Raw genomic sequence first — 15,428 nt, 5'->3', positions numbered from 1 at the left:
GATGTTGTTGAGTTCAACTATGTCCTTACTGATTTTTCTAAGGTCTATTCTAATACATGGGCTAGTATGAGCGGGATTCTGGTATTTCAATAAAAACAAGATGTTTAGAGATTCAGAACCCTATTCCTTCCTCTTTGTTAACCTTCAGTTCCTCTGGAGTTGCAGGGACTAGGTTTTATGGAGGTTTATTTGAGGATACTAAGAGGCTGCTGAGGCAGTAATGGGGAAGATTCTGGCTTCTCTCGTTGGGGGTGCAAGTCAGCTCTAAACTATTTACTCAGAAAAGAGGGAAATATATTCCCACACACCAGATGTGCACGGCTCTCAGGAATGATGGGATCCTTCACAGCACCTGCACACCGTTGGTCTTCAAAACAAGTCTGCTGAATGAATAAATAAGGACCTCAGTCCATCAAAAATCAGCCTAGATAAATGCAGAAGATTACTGCACCCTTTCCAGATGGTTTGTTCTGTGTTACTGAGGACTCCTCACTTCTGCTATTCCCTTCCTAATAAATAGGTGAGGTACAATCATTTTAAATGAGAAGAAATTCTTACATCAGTGAAAAAGTAAGGTCACACAAAGAGTGGACAGGCTTCTTGTAGTTTATTTGAGTTATTTCCAAGCAACAGCTACAAAAGTTCTTAATTTTTATAATACTCTTGATAAGAAAATAAAATTTAAATAAAAATACATTCTCAACAATACAACATGGTTACACAAATTCACTACATTGTTTTGATAACTTACATTTTCAAACTGGACACTGTAAAAACCAATATTTACTAGCAACATTAATTTCCAAGTTAATAAAAATGGAAGCAGATAATATCAATCAATCAAGACTGGCAATTTAACTCTAGAATGAGCCCTGTATTTTTCACATACTGTAAGGACACCTAAAAGGCTTTGTAGCATTTTGCCTTTACAGGATGTACCATTAGAACAAATTAAAGGTGCTTTTACTTAAAAAAAAAAAAAAAAAAAAATCTGTCTTCTAAAACCTGGCATGAATGAGCCTTTCTGATAAATGAATGAAATTAGGCTTCAGAAACAAAAACAAAAGCCACCTCCTTCGTCATCTTTTTTTGTACAATAAGGAAAGCCTTGTTTTGACACTTAACCACTACCCGTGATAAACATATTTATTTTCTTTGGCAAAGAAAATAGTTCAATTTGATAAATTATATTCCTGGGAGTAAAAAAATGTTGCTATTGCCCATTATCATAGTAAATGACTATTAAAAAAACAAAGCTAAATAAAGAACAAAACAAACAATAACAACAACAAAACAAGCAACATACCAGCATAATTTCAAATGATAGAAATGGCTAAACTAAGAACCAGAATTGGCATTTATGGCAAGAGTTTCTCCATATCATCCTTTTCTTTCCTTCGTGGGGTTTTCAGGATTTTAGGGTAAAGTGAGCTGCCATGTATATTTTTCAAGTTTAGAAAAGGCAGAGAAAGCAGATCAGGTAGTAAAAATCAAAATACTCATAAGTAACAGCAGAGGAATGAGGAGGCCCTTGGAAGCAAGTAAGTACCTTGGTTATTTTGGGGTCCCACTGACGTGGTCTCTTATTTCAGAAGACTTTCAAAGAAAATTTCATGTCATATTACCTGTTTTTAGGCTGTGCCAAGGTGGTTATTAATTCCAGTCAAACTGGCTGTTTAAAAAGTGTCATGTGAAGAAAATAACTAGTAACTGAACTCTTCAAATTCTGAGTTACGTATTCACACAGCCTTGGTCCCTTTGAGAACGCTGTGATCTTTAAAAACCGTCATAACTGAGGGCTTAACATTAGAAATATTAGAAGAATATAACTAAAGAAGCCACTAGAGAGTAATGAGTGGTACACCTGGCAATGTTCACATGGCCTTTCCAGGCAGACATTCAGAGACTCTTAAAATGAAATTTCAATCTGAATGAAATTCAAAAGTGAGAAATTTATTAAATGGTAAAATTCTTTCACACTGATGAATCAGTGTAGTTTATGGAATCTACAAGCTCATAAAATTTAAAAGACTTTTCAAACTTGTCTTTAAAATGGGCCAGGAATGACCTACCATAACGCAGACTAGGACTGATTCTTAAATAAAACCAACTGATTTTTACAAGTCCTTTAGAGACCTGTACATTAGAGACATTGCTCCGTTATAATCATTTATGGAACAACTTTGATTGTGTGCCAATGGTCTTTAAAAATAATTACCTAGTAACATTATAATTTAAAAACAATTACCAATAACATAATTAATTGGTAAAGTGTATCTTGAAATATAGCTTATGCTCAGGGAAACAAAATAAGCACTACTAGCTAGATTTACATTAATAAGTAGTCACAGTTTTAAACAGAAACATGTAAAATACTCCAAGGTTCAAAGTACCACATTTAGAAAATGTTTTGAATTTAAAAAGACAAAAGAAGAGTACCATGGTTTTTAATACTGATGAAGCAAAGTGCATCCCTCTTAACTTCAAGGTGGCAACTTGCTTCGATTGCTTATTTACAGTTATGATTTTTAGGATAAAAGTAAATTAGGGAAAAATAGGATTCGAACAGTTGCTTGCCCAAATTCCATTTGGCTAGCAGGCAGTAAGAAAACAGCAGTGAAATATAAACATTTTCAGGAAAGCACTATTTCTAGACTTAAACACTGATCATTCAACTGATCATAAAGATTAGATACCACGGAGTATCTAAAGTATAATCTGGGGTGGCCCAGATGAGTAAAGTGCGCCGAGTGACTGTCCTCGAGTTAGATCTCACCTCACGGTGGGAGGAGGGCGTCCTATGGTGGTGGTCCTTATAATAATGGAGTAATGAGTGAAGTCGAGTGAGTTTACCACCACCTTTTCCCATTGTTTACTTTCTCTTCTTTTTCAAAAGTGAAGTCCTTAGAAGTCACATTAACCTGAACTCTCAAATCAAGAAAATGAGTACCTGATGTTTAAACAATGAAAAAAATTTAGTGGTCTCATTTTATTTCATCTGCCGTCACTCATCCCAAATGTAAACAAGAGGCAGACAACAGTACATGTTCCCTGATTTCTCCTATCTGAGTTCTGTTTGCATCATCTCTAAACAGACAAAAGATCTACCAGCTTTCAAGGATACTCTGGCAGGTTTCTAACATTTCTGTCGCTGTTCCTAATGTAATCTGTAATGACCAATGGACCAAAGGGGATTTTTTTTTTTTTTTTTGAAGAGGGAGGGTCTAGATGAACTAAATGGAAAGCTCTGAATAGTCATGGATTGAAATGTTCCAGTAAAACACAATGTTGGCAGTATAGAGCAGGCACTAATGGTAGTGAAAAGTCCACAGAACACAGAGTGTTACAAGAAGAAATGGTTTCTTGCTATGGAGGAGTTCTCCTTTTGTTACAAAGCTTCTTTAGGAAGATTCTTTCTATTAAAAAGAAGTTGCAGAAACATGGCTTTCAACACGTAAGATATGAAGGGAATCTTGGGTTTTAAATTCTCTAGGAACACATCAATACCAGGATTCCCAAACAGTTAATTTCAATTATTAAATATTAAATACAAGGTGAATGCAGGTGACTGACAGTGAAGCCAATGTTCATTCTTAAATACTATGAACAAAATATATGAATTGAAAAACTCCAACAAAAATAATATTTTCCAGTTCTTCTGAGTCAATTGGTCAAACTCTAAAATGTTTTCCCAATAATTGGATTTTCCCTAGAGAAAAATAGAGAAAATAAGATGAACAAATAAAATACTTAGTATAAGAAAGATTGGTATTTTTTAACAGAGGAAAATACAGCTGGGAAAGGGGGTGTGGGTACAGGGGGAGAATACTATTTAAGAAGGATGGTCAAGCATTGACTAGGCCCTCATATGGAAACCTGCCGGGGCTCCAAGAAAACTGGATTACTACTGTTGGAAGAGAACAAAGTATACTAATGTATAAAAGACAGTATTAGGATGCTTACACTAATCTTCCTAATGTACTGAGCCTTCTATCTAGGGAGAACACAAATATTTATATCTGTCAAACTGATTTTTATTGTTTATAAAACATACATAATTATTAATCCACATAGGTTAAAAAAAAAAAAAGTTAAAATGGCGGGGCCAAGATTCAAAGCCCCCTCATTAATCAGCTGTATGACCTTGTGCAAGACGCTTAACTTCCCTGAGCCTCGGTTTCTCTAGCTGTGAAATGGGAATATAACCCTGTTGGGCTGATGTGAGGATCAATGAGAGAGTGTGCACTGTGGCAAACACTTAGTTGCTGCTCCAAGAACCATCTCTCCCTATCTACCTCTGTGCAAATCGAAACCTGACTCTAGCGCTAGTACTGGGCAGCCCTGTGTTTCAGGGGAAGCTAGGGGTAACTCTAGACAAGGTTTCCTTCCTCTTGAGGAGGAAATAGCTTTTTCTGCCTCTGGCTGCTATTATTAAAAATGTGGGGCTCTGAACTATTGCAGCCCAGCTGTGACCATGAGGGGACAAGTTTGAGGAAGGCAGAAATCATCTTGCTGAAGATGGCCGAGCGGCTGGATCGTCCTTGATGACATTGTTGAGCTGAGCTAACCAACTGTAGAAATCAGGACTTAATTTGTGAGGTTAAAAAATTTCCTATTATTTAAGCCACTTCAATTGGGATTTTCTGTTACTTGCTGCTAAACACTATCTAACTGATGCAATGTAAAGTACTAGGCACAGTGCCCAGTGGTAAGGAGTAAGCTCCTTAATAAATATTAACTCTTGCTGCTGTTTCCACCAGTGTCCATCTGCATCTGAGATGGATCCAAAGCATCAACTATAAACTACTTCCAGCACTACGTAGCTGATTCTTTTTTTCTAGTACTTAGTATGTATAAAGGTACTGTAAGAGATAAAGAAGGAAGAGGATCAGCAAAACAAAACAAAAACAGAAAACTACTAAGTATTCAATTCAAAGATTACATTGGAATATAACATTAAAAAGTGATGACAAAGTACTGCATCAATATAATGAAATGATACCAGAACTGAAAAAGACAAAGATCCCTGTATGAGTGGCCAGGGAGATTCTTGTACAAGAGAAAGGTTCTGAGCCGGTTCTGAAAGACAAAGGTAAGCAGGAGGCCTGCACTTCTGGTGTGAGTACAGGGTAGCAGAGGCAATCTCAAACTATGTTGGCAGATGTTTTAAGTATCTTAAAAATACTTACTTGCTCCCATATTTTGCACTACTTGATCTTTTCTTCCTATACTTTTCATGAGGTTCATCTAGCTTCTCTACGACGCTTTTTATTTGTTGAATTGTCTTAAAGGTTGTTACAGAATCCTCGATTACAAAGTTAGAATAGTCATCAGGCTCTTTCTGTGGTCCTTGATAGACTGCTATAGTTCCACAAGCCTCTACAAGAAGCAGTAAAATCTCTGATCAGACAACTAAATTCATTAAATGTAATTTGTATTAATAGTATAAATAAGAACTTTTCAATGGGCTCAAGCTGGGAAGATCTCCCCTGGAAATGCATAGATAACCAAAATACATACATTTTATTAATTATGATAATCACATTTATTCAAAAACAGTATTTTTACTTGATGAATATCTATGAAAAAGGCTCCCTTTGGGAGTTTGTCAACTTTCATATAAGTAACATTTTGGTAAATCTATGAGGTATCTTTGACTTTAAGAAAATGCCAAAGCAACACTTCAGGCATTGGTAATGAAAGATCATGGTTATATAAAAGTATTTTAATGGTATAGTTACCTTCCATTTTCTGCAGCTTAAGTAAACTGAGGGTAAAAAGGGAATAAATTCTTTCTGTTTCTCTGTCTTCATCAATATCTATTTGGATGTCTGCAGGGACACCTCTATGGTAAAAATGAAATCAAAGACATTGGAAAAATATCACTTTGTTAACATGCTAAAGACTTTTGATGGTTTGAGACTGAAAATAGAACCACAGAATTTTGCAGAAGGAACCTTAGGAATCTAGACTAATTTGATAATTAAATAAAATGGGGCCAAGAGAGGTTTGGTCATTATGTGACTCTAATCAAAAGGAAGGGAATTGTAAAGTGGAATCACTTTCATTACCTATGCTTCATCCCATTACTTTTTAAGTCTATAGGGCTAAGCCCTTCTTCCTCGGTATCTTGCTCAAGCTTGCCCATCTATTTAAACATTGCCCTTTTTTTTTTTTTTGACCTGTGCAACCATGATTTATTTGAGAACATTTTCACTGCCCCCACAAGAAACCTGTATTCATTAGTACTCCTCATTCCTCCCTCCCTCTAGTCCCTCACAACCACTCATCTACTTTCTGTCTCTATAAATTTACCTATTCTGGATACTTTATGTAAATGTTATCATACAGTATATGGCCTTTGTGTCTGGCCTCTTTCACTCAGCATCTTTTCCAGGTTCATCCGTGCATGTATCAGGACTTCAATCCATTTTATGGCTGAATAATATTCCATTGTATGAATATAACACATTTAAAACATTGCTTCTTTAATCAAAAAGAAACTTACGCAGTACATGGCTTGCAGCCGAGAGCGTTTTCACTGGTCTCCAGACAGCAGAGCCAGTTTCCGTTTAGATATGCAGAGGGATGGTAAGAACTGAGCCTGTTCTGATTGCATCGGCTCACCCTGCAGAGTACATCTATCCATTCATTAGCTTCCACACAATTATTTGCCTGGACATAGAGTGGTTTCTCTGTGTGTATCACTTGGAACATCTTCATAGGCAATTAAGACAAAAAGTTAGTGACAGAGTCTAAAAACCAAACACAGTACAAAACACAAAAAGGTACATAAGAGAAACCTAGTTCGCTTGGCTAGGTAACTGTTGCTTAGGTATCTTATAAACTATTATGTTTCAAGCAAGTTAGTCCCTGGGACTGTCTGAGTCACATGGTACTAAATGGTACAACAGAGTATAATTTTTAGAAGTCACACAAATCCAAAGGAAGGAACTAGCATATAATCAGGAATAAAGGGACAGAATTTCACATGGAGGAGAAAAGTATGAGTACAGATAAAGCAGTGGGAAAACAGAAACAAGGAAATCATCTTGGTTGACTTGAGCGTATTGGTATGTACTGAAGGGTAGCAGAAGATAAGGTTGCACAGACTGGTTGGGACTATATTCTTAAAGACTTGAATGTCAAGCTGAGAAGTTTGAGAATACGCAAATACTGAGAAAAGTACCTTTAACTTAACAGGGGAGGCAGACTATATAAAGCATCAACAATAATGGACAATTTTAAGACAGATTTCTAGCCACCAATTATAAGATATTAATGATTAGTAACAAATACTAAAATAAACCTCTTTTTAAATTTCCAGCTAAGTAATATATGTAGTTTAAAAAGCTTTAAATTATGTAACTTACATTTTTCTTATTGAAAGAGCTCTCTTCCAGTTTTTCCACAGCAAGAATGTTTTTCACTGGAATCGTGTAAATTGCATCTTTGCCTAAATTATAAAAGAAGTAGGATAAAATTAAAATAATTTCCATCAGAATTATAGAGGTGAGATGTTAACTCTATAAGGTTTAAGATCATTCTCTTGATGGTAGGTGTATAAGAAACTTACAGATTTCCAAATGGTGCATATATAAGTATCCTTTGTTTTATGGAACAAATGAATTTTGATTGTTTTCTATAATGTGACTCCCTCTTTACTTTTTTAAAAATAAAATTAAAACATTTTCAAGGAAAAATGGAATAAATCTGATCTCCATGTAGAAAATAAAAATGTTATTATATTTGTAACTAATTATGTGGGGACTGAAAATATACTTAGCAATAAAGGTCTACTCAAACCTTGCGGAGACATGGAATTTTCTTTCATGTAGTTATTAAATAAACAATGAATCTGACTGTATCTAAGTGGATTTTTCTGCTTTTCCAATCAAATATTTAATTAAGGAATTAACCCTCAGAACAATGATTTGAAATTGAAAAATTGTTCATTACTATCACATAATGGCTGGTCAGCTGACTAGAGCTACCAAATTTACTGTAAGAGATACAGGAAATAAAAGTAAAATTTTATTTGGTAGAGTGAATCATTAACCTAATTTAAGAATTTGGAGACTTCCCTGGTGGTCCCGTGGTTAAGAATCCACCTTCCAATGCAGGGGATGTGGGTTCGATCCCTGGTCGGGGAACTAAGATCCCACATGCCACGGGGCAACTAAGCCCAAGTGCCACAACTACTGAGCCTGCATGCCACAACTGGAGATCCTGTGTGCCGCAACTAAGACCCAACACAGCCAAAAATAATAAATAAATAAATATTAAAAAAAAAAGAATTTGGAAATTTGAGTTTTCTAAAAGAGCTTCACAATAAGGTGGCATGAGGATACAAAACATTTCAACTTACAATTTACTTGAGACTAAACTACATTCATATAGTCATAGAAACTATAAGAAACTATAAGCAAATATATTTATGACTTTTTCTGGTCATTTTGTAATGTTGTTCTTAGAAAATCAAAGCCTTGCTTCCTCTTCCACCAAACTTTGCTTTAATGACATGTGGGTTGAAGTGCTGGAGGCTAATACCTTTATATTTTATATTATCCATGGATTAATGTATAGCTTTTTGGTCAAAGACACTAATTTGATTAATAAAGGTTTTCTTTCTTGAACAGAGAGGTTAACAGAATATTTAACTAAGCCTGGTTCCTGATGTAAAATCTAAAATTTGTGTAATTCAAGAAGATGTGATATACAATTTTTTTAAAAGATAAAGTCACTTAATTCAACTATCATACACTGAATGTTTACTATATACCAGACACTGTCCTGTAACCACTTGGGATACAGGAGTAAACAGAACGCATAAGGCCCCTAATGAAGTTAGCATTTAGGTCTGGAAAGACTGACGAAAGACAAATATTAGGTAGAGATGAATGCTATAATGACAACAACCCAAGGCGATATGATAGAAAGTAGTTGGGAAGTTACTTTAAATGGGGCAGGTAGGGAAAACTTTTCTGTGGAAACGACATTTAAATTCAACAAATACAAATTATATATACATGGGAAAATAAGAAAAGACTATAAGACTATCAGCAGTCTCCTGGGAGCTAGCTACAAGATCAAATTTATGAGGAGGTGGGAAGGGAGTAAACTGGAAGAAGCCACAGCCCAAACCACACGTAGGAAAAGACATCTGTAAAAGGAGGACTGGTTTATAAAAGCTTCAAGCCAGAGTCCATGGACAGAGACAGTTGGCGGGGCGAGGGGGAACACACTCAGACACGTATCAGGACGACTGATTGGTACGCTGCATCTGGAACAGCTGGGTCAATTAGGTCCTCACCGCCCCCCTCGCCCTGCCACCTTGTGCTAAGCAGCAGTTAACAGAGGCACAGCCCCAGGCTAAAGCAGTAAGGATGCGTACTGGGCTGTAAAGCAGGGCTGCCACAGGTTGTTGAAAGCATCCATGCCAGAAGACAAGCACTAGCACCCTTGCCCCTCAGCAGCTTGTCCTGTCCCTCCCTCGAAATCACTGGCTGTAAGCTACTGAACACTCAAGCAGGTAAATGATCTGTAACACAAAGATGAGCAAATCGCCAAAAAAATCACCAAACAGATGAGGAAAATCAGCACTCTGGAGGAGACACATATACAACAAAGAGAATAACATCTGAGGAAATCAGGGGTATAATAAATGAGGGGGCAAAGGAGACATGTCTTTCGGTACCAATCTACATGGGGCACCACAGAGATTCCAGAGAATTTAAAAAATTTGCAGGAAGTTTCTATCTTTAGATTTGTTGAATACACAAAAGCATGCCCATATCCTAGAACTGCTGTATTTGTTCATTTCTGGACAATACAGCATATGTAGAGAAAGTGCACTGCTCCAGGCACATATGATGTTATTAATTTCAGTTGATAATGTTAACTGGAATGAATTGCAAGGTGAATTAGTAAAATGGAAGATTTTACTGAGGACTCTCTAAATATACAGTACAAAAGGACAAAGAAACAAAGTAAAAATGTTAAGAGCCATGATGGATGAATTTAGAAGTTTTGATAGCTGTCTAATAAGCATTCCAGAAACAGAACAGAAAGTGTTCAGAGTAAAATTACCAATGAAAATGTCCCAGAGATAAAGGTATAAATCTTCAGATTGAAAGGATCCATCAAGTGCTGAGCAGGATGGAAGAAAGGTAATACTTAGACACTGGGCAGTAAAATATTAGAGCCTGAAGATTAAAGAAAAGTCCTAAGAGTTTCTAGGGAGAAGAATCAAGACTAAGAATCAGAATGACATCAAAATTCTCAGCAACAAAGGAAACTAGCAAACCATGGAGAAGTATCTTAAAAGTTCTGTGGTAAATGATTTTAAATCCGATCTAAATTATCCAAGTGTAAGGGTAAAATAGACATTTTTTTTTTATATGCAAGGACTCAGAAAATTTATCAGCCCTAATGCCTATCTGAAATAATTCCTTGAGGACATACTCCTGTAAAATAAGTAAGAATTCAGGAATAAGACAAGTACGTTATATAAAACATAGTGCTGGGCAAAGAAATCAGAAAAATTGATAAGCATGGTTAGAAAAATCATTAAAACATAAAAAGGTAAAAGAAGAGAACCTCTAATGATTAGTGATGTTGAGCATCCTTTCATGTGTTTGTTGGCAATCTGTATATCTTCCCTGGAGAAATGTCTATTTGGGTCTTCTGCTCATTTTTGGATTGGGTTGTTTGTTTTTTGATGTTGAGCTGCATGAGCTGCTTGTATATTCTGGAGATTAATCCTTTGTCAGTTGCTTCGTTTGCAAATATTTTCTCTCATTCTGAGGGTTGTCACCTCACACTGGTCAGAATGGCCATCATTAAAAAATCTACAAACAATAAATGCTGGAGAGGGTGTGGAGAAAACGGAACCCTCTTTTTTTTTTTTTTTTTTAATAGCTACTTTATTTATTTATTTATTTATTTTTGGCTGTGTTGGGTCTTCGGTTCGTGCGAGGGCTTTCTCTGGTTACGGCAAGTGGGGGCCACTCTTCATCGCGGTGCGGGGACCGCTCTTCATCGCGGTGCGCGGGCCTTTCACTATCGCGGCCCCTCCCGTTGCGGGGCACAGACTCCAGACGCGCAGGCTCAGTAGTTGTGGCTCACGGGCCCAGCTGCTCCGTGGCATGTGGGATCTTCCCAGACCAGGGCTCGAACCCGTGTCCCCTGCATTAGCAGGCAGATTCTCAACCACTGCGCCACCAGGGAAGCCCAAACGGAACCCTCTTGCATTGTTGGTGGGAATGTAAATTGATACAGGCACTATGGAGAACAGTATGGAGGTTCCTTAAAAAACTAAAAATAGAACTACCATACGACCCAGCAATCCCACTACTGGGAATATACCCTGAGAAAACCATAATTCAAAAAAAGTCATGTACCACAATGTTCACTGCAGCTCTATTTACAATAGCCAGGACATGGAAGCAACCTAAGTGTCCATTGACAGATGAATGGATAAAGAAGAAAAAGAAACGAAATTGAGTTATTTGTAATGAGGTGGTTGGACCTAGAGTGCAGTGAGTCAGAAAGAGAAAAACAAATACCGTATGCTAACACATCTATATGGAATCTAAAAAAAAAAAAAAAAAAAAAAAAAAAGGTTCTGAAGAACCTACGGGCAGGATAGGAATAAAGACATAGACATAGAGAATGGACTTGAGGACACGGGGAGGGGGAAGGGTAAGCTGGGACGAAGTGAGAGAATGGCATGGACATATATACACTACCAAATGTAAAATAGTGGGAAGCAGCCACACAGCACAGGGAGATCAGCTCGGTGCTCTGTGTCCACCTAGAAGGGTGGGATAGGGAGGATGGAAGGGAGACGCAAGAGGGAGGAGATATGGGGATATATGTATACGTATACCTGATTCACTTTGTTATACAGCAGAAACTAACACACCCTTGTAAAGCAATTATACTCCAATAAACATGTTAAAAACAAAAAAGAGACAAGAGAACCTAGTACTAAAATTTCAGATGACTTCATTAGGTAGACGCTAGGGAAAAATAAATTGAAAGTATGCTCATGTTCTTTCTCAGCTTGAACGGAGACTGTGATTAACTGCAGACAACAAGGTAAACATGTATGTTTAAGCCTGTCTGTTAACAATTTAAAAGCAGAAACAGGATGGCCAAATTCTCTCACTAGGTAGGACAGAATGAACATGAGTGGGACTGATTATTCCAATAAAAAGGCAGGAGAAAAACCCTCAATAAACAGAAAAGCCTAATAAACAAAAAATATAAAACAAAGTAGCAATTACAGTAATCACAATAAATGTGAGTGTATTAAATTTCCTTATTAAATAACTAAAGTCCAGTTTAGATTCAAATCATCATCACCTCCTCAAAAAGTTAAACATAAAGTTAGTTACCATATGACTCACTGATTCCACTCCTAAGTACATAGCCAAGAGAACTGAAGACATATGTCCACACAAAAACATATATGTGAATGTTCACAGCAGCATTATTCATAATAGTAAAAAACTGGATACAATCTAAATGTACATCAACTGATGAACTGATAAACAAAATTTGGAATATATCCAAACACAAAATATTATTCAGCCATAAAAGGAATAAAGTACTGATTCACGCCATATCATAGGTGAACTTTGAAAACATTATGCGAAGTCAAAGAACCCAGTCTTACAAGGTTACATACACACTGTTTAAGTCCATTTACATGAAATGTCCAGAACAGGCAAATCCATTGAGACAGAAAGCAGATGTGTGTTTGCCAGGGGCTGGGAGAAGGAAGGAGCGAGCAGTGACTGTTAATGGGTATAGGTTTTTTTTTGGAGGGGATGAAAATGTTCTGCAACTAGTGGTGATTGCACAACTTTGTGAATACTAAAAATGGATTGTACACTTTAAATGGGTGAATTTTATGGTTATGTGAATTATATCTCCATTAAAAAACCATTACCACTCCAAGAAAAACAGAATTCCAGCTATATATCGGTCCCAAGGAACACAGGTGAAATAAAATAACTGTGAATCTATCTTTTGATAGTAGTGTAAGGAAGCTGAGTAATTCCATTCCTTAGAAAGTAAGTATAAAACTGGGAAAATTATTACAAACAACCACTTCAGAGCACTGGAAAACAACCAAAGGCAAGTAAAAATCTGAGATGTGTTTACTCAACAAACAACTGCTACCGCATAGGATAAGAACTGTGCATTTACAGTCTTCCTCCCTGAGAGTGTTTCCATAATTCCCCAGAGCAGTGAAAACTCACAGCTTTACTGGCTGGAGGTTACAAATTCAGTTTAAGGGTGAGATTTTGGAAACAAGAGAGCTATAGAAAGGCTGAGATAATAAACCTGCCACATCCTTGGCTGACTGCTAAAGATGCATGTATGTGGACCATCCCAGAGAGTCTGGCAAAAGTGGAAAGCCTGGGGAGACATGTGAATTTGCTGTGCCTTTGAATGAGTTCCGATTCACAAACAGCTCAGGTGATAAAGGGTGGAAGATTTACTGGCTTCAGGTATTTGAGCACTATGCTCAAATCACTGGCTGACCACTAAACTGAGCAAGCTCAGGTGAGAGCCCTAGGGAGGTAGTTAGGATTAGGGAAAAAAAAATCTGAGCAAAGGCAACAGCAGCTATACACTGACAGAGAGAAAGATAAAGAGAGACAGACACACACACACACACACAGAACAGACGTTGCAGTCTGAGTTCTTCAGAAGAACAAACAGAATCCAGACACACTATAATGTATTACCTACAAAGCCCAGTTTTCAACTAAAAAATAAGATGTGGAAAGAAACAGGAAAAGCGTGACCCATACTTGGGAAAGAAAGAAGCCAAATGAAACTGACTCTAAGTGGACTTAGACGCTGAATTTATTCTATTAGTGAGCAAATCCACTATTATAAATATGTTCAAATAATTCAAGGAAAATATGCTAATAATGACTGAACAAATATGGACTCTAAACAGGAAAAGTGAAACTATAAAAAGAATCAAACAGAAATTTTAGAGCTGAAAAGCACAATAAATGGAATGACAAATTCACTACATGAGCTGAAGAGAAGATTTGAGATGGTAAACGAATCAATGAACGTAAATAGAAACTATCCAATCTAAAGAACAAAGATAAAAAGGAATGAAGACAAATAAACTGAGTCTCAGAGAGACCTGTGAGACAATATCAAGCATGCCTGAGTAAGTATACTTGGAGTCCTAAGAAGGACAGAAAATGGACAGAAAAAAAATATCTGAAGAAGTAAAAAATTTCCCAAATTAGGTGAAAAACATTAGCTTATGGTTTAAAGAAACTCAAATCCCAACAACCTCTTGAAAAATTTCAACTGCCAAGCAACACATTTTATGCCCATTATCATAACAAAAAGGAAGGAAAAAGCAGTGATGATATAAAGAATGGGAAAGTCTTACTTTAATGAAGTTCAATTTATCTTAAAAAGATGTTTAGTGCATTTGATATCCTAAGAAATCCCTGTATACTCTACAGGTGCAAAGATATTCTCTTATGTTTTCACTGAGGCCTATGATCCTCTTGAATTAAATTTTGTGTGTAGTATGAGGTAAGGTGAAGTTCATTTTCTCTTCGTTTATCCAGTTGTTCCAGCACCATCTGTTGAAAAGACTTTCCTTTCCCAACTTAACTGTCTTGACACTTTTGTCAAAACTGAATTGACCATATATATGTGTGTGTGTCTTTCTGGACTCTTCTCTGTTCACTGATCTCTCTAGCTCGTATGCCAAAATTTCAGACTTGAATTACTTAGTAATTACTAGTCTTAGTAAGTCTTAGTCCTCCAACTTTGTTCTACTTTTTCAACATCGACTCAACCACGTTAAGTCCTTTGTTTTCCCATTGACATCAATTTTAGAATCAAATTGTCAATTTTTACCCCAAAAAACTTGGGATTTGGAGTGGGATTGTGTTAAAATCAAGATGAATTTGAGAAGTGACTTCTTAAAAAATATTGAACCTTAAAATCCACGAACATGATGTATGTCTCCTTTTATTTACATCTCCTTTATTTTATCTCAGCAATGTTTTATAATTTTCTTTAAAGTCTTATACTTATTTTTTAAAAAATGATCCTAAGTATTTTAGGTGGGTGTTTTTGAAGGGGGGGCTGCTACTGTAAATGGTATTATTTTTTAAATTTCATCTTCTAACATTTTGATGCCAGTTTATACAAATACAACTGATCTGTATATACAAATCATGTATCCCAAGATCTTGCTAAATTCACTTATCAGTTCAAACAGTTGTTGTGAAGATTCCTTAGGATTTTTTACGTAACTCCATATGTCCTTTTCTTCTTTGGGGGGAAGGGGTCTTATTGCATTGTTTACAACCTCCAATACAATGCTGAAGAGAACTGATTAAAGTGCATAATCCTTGCTTTGCTCC

At 36.5% G+C, this 15,428-nt stretch overlaps 1 protein-coding gene across 2 annotated transcripts in view; it reads right to left on the bottom strand.

Moving 5' to 3' along the window:
* Positions 1-592: 592 nt before the first annotated feature.
* Positions 593-15,428, bottom strand: part of RASA2 (RAS p21 protein activator 2) — a 118,315-nt gene continuing 103,479 nt past the window's right edge. For both annotated transcript variants that reach the window (XM_057545522.1, XM_057545521.1), the window contains 5 exons: positions 7,374-7,456; positions 6,509-6,717; positions 5,742-5,845; positions 5,190-5,379; positions 593-3,709 (listed from right to left, as the gene is read on the bottom strand). In XM_057545522.1, the coding sequence (XP_057401505.1) occupies positions 3,679-3,709; positions 5,190-5,379; positions 5,742-5,845; positions 6,509-6,717; positions 7,374-7,456 (617 nt within the window). In that variant the 3' untranslated portion in view covers positions 593-3,678. The remainder of the gene's footprint in view (positions 3,710-5,189; positions 5,380-5,741; positions 5,846-6,508; positions 6,718-7,373; positions 7,457-15,428) is intronic.

This window comes from Balaenoptera acutorostrata, chromosome 4, assembly GCF_949987535.1.
Source record: "Balaenoptera acutorostrata chromosome 4, mBalAcu1.1, whole genome shotgun sequence".
NCBI classification, from domain to species: domain Eukaryota; kingdom Metazoa; phylum Chordata; class Mammalia; order Artiodactyla; family Balaenopteridae; genus Balaenoptera; species Balaenoptera acutorostrata.
This window is presented reverse-complemented; position numbering and strand designations above follow the sequence as displayed.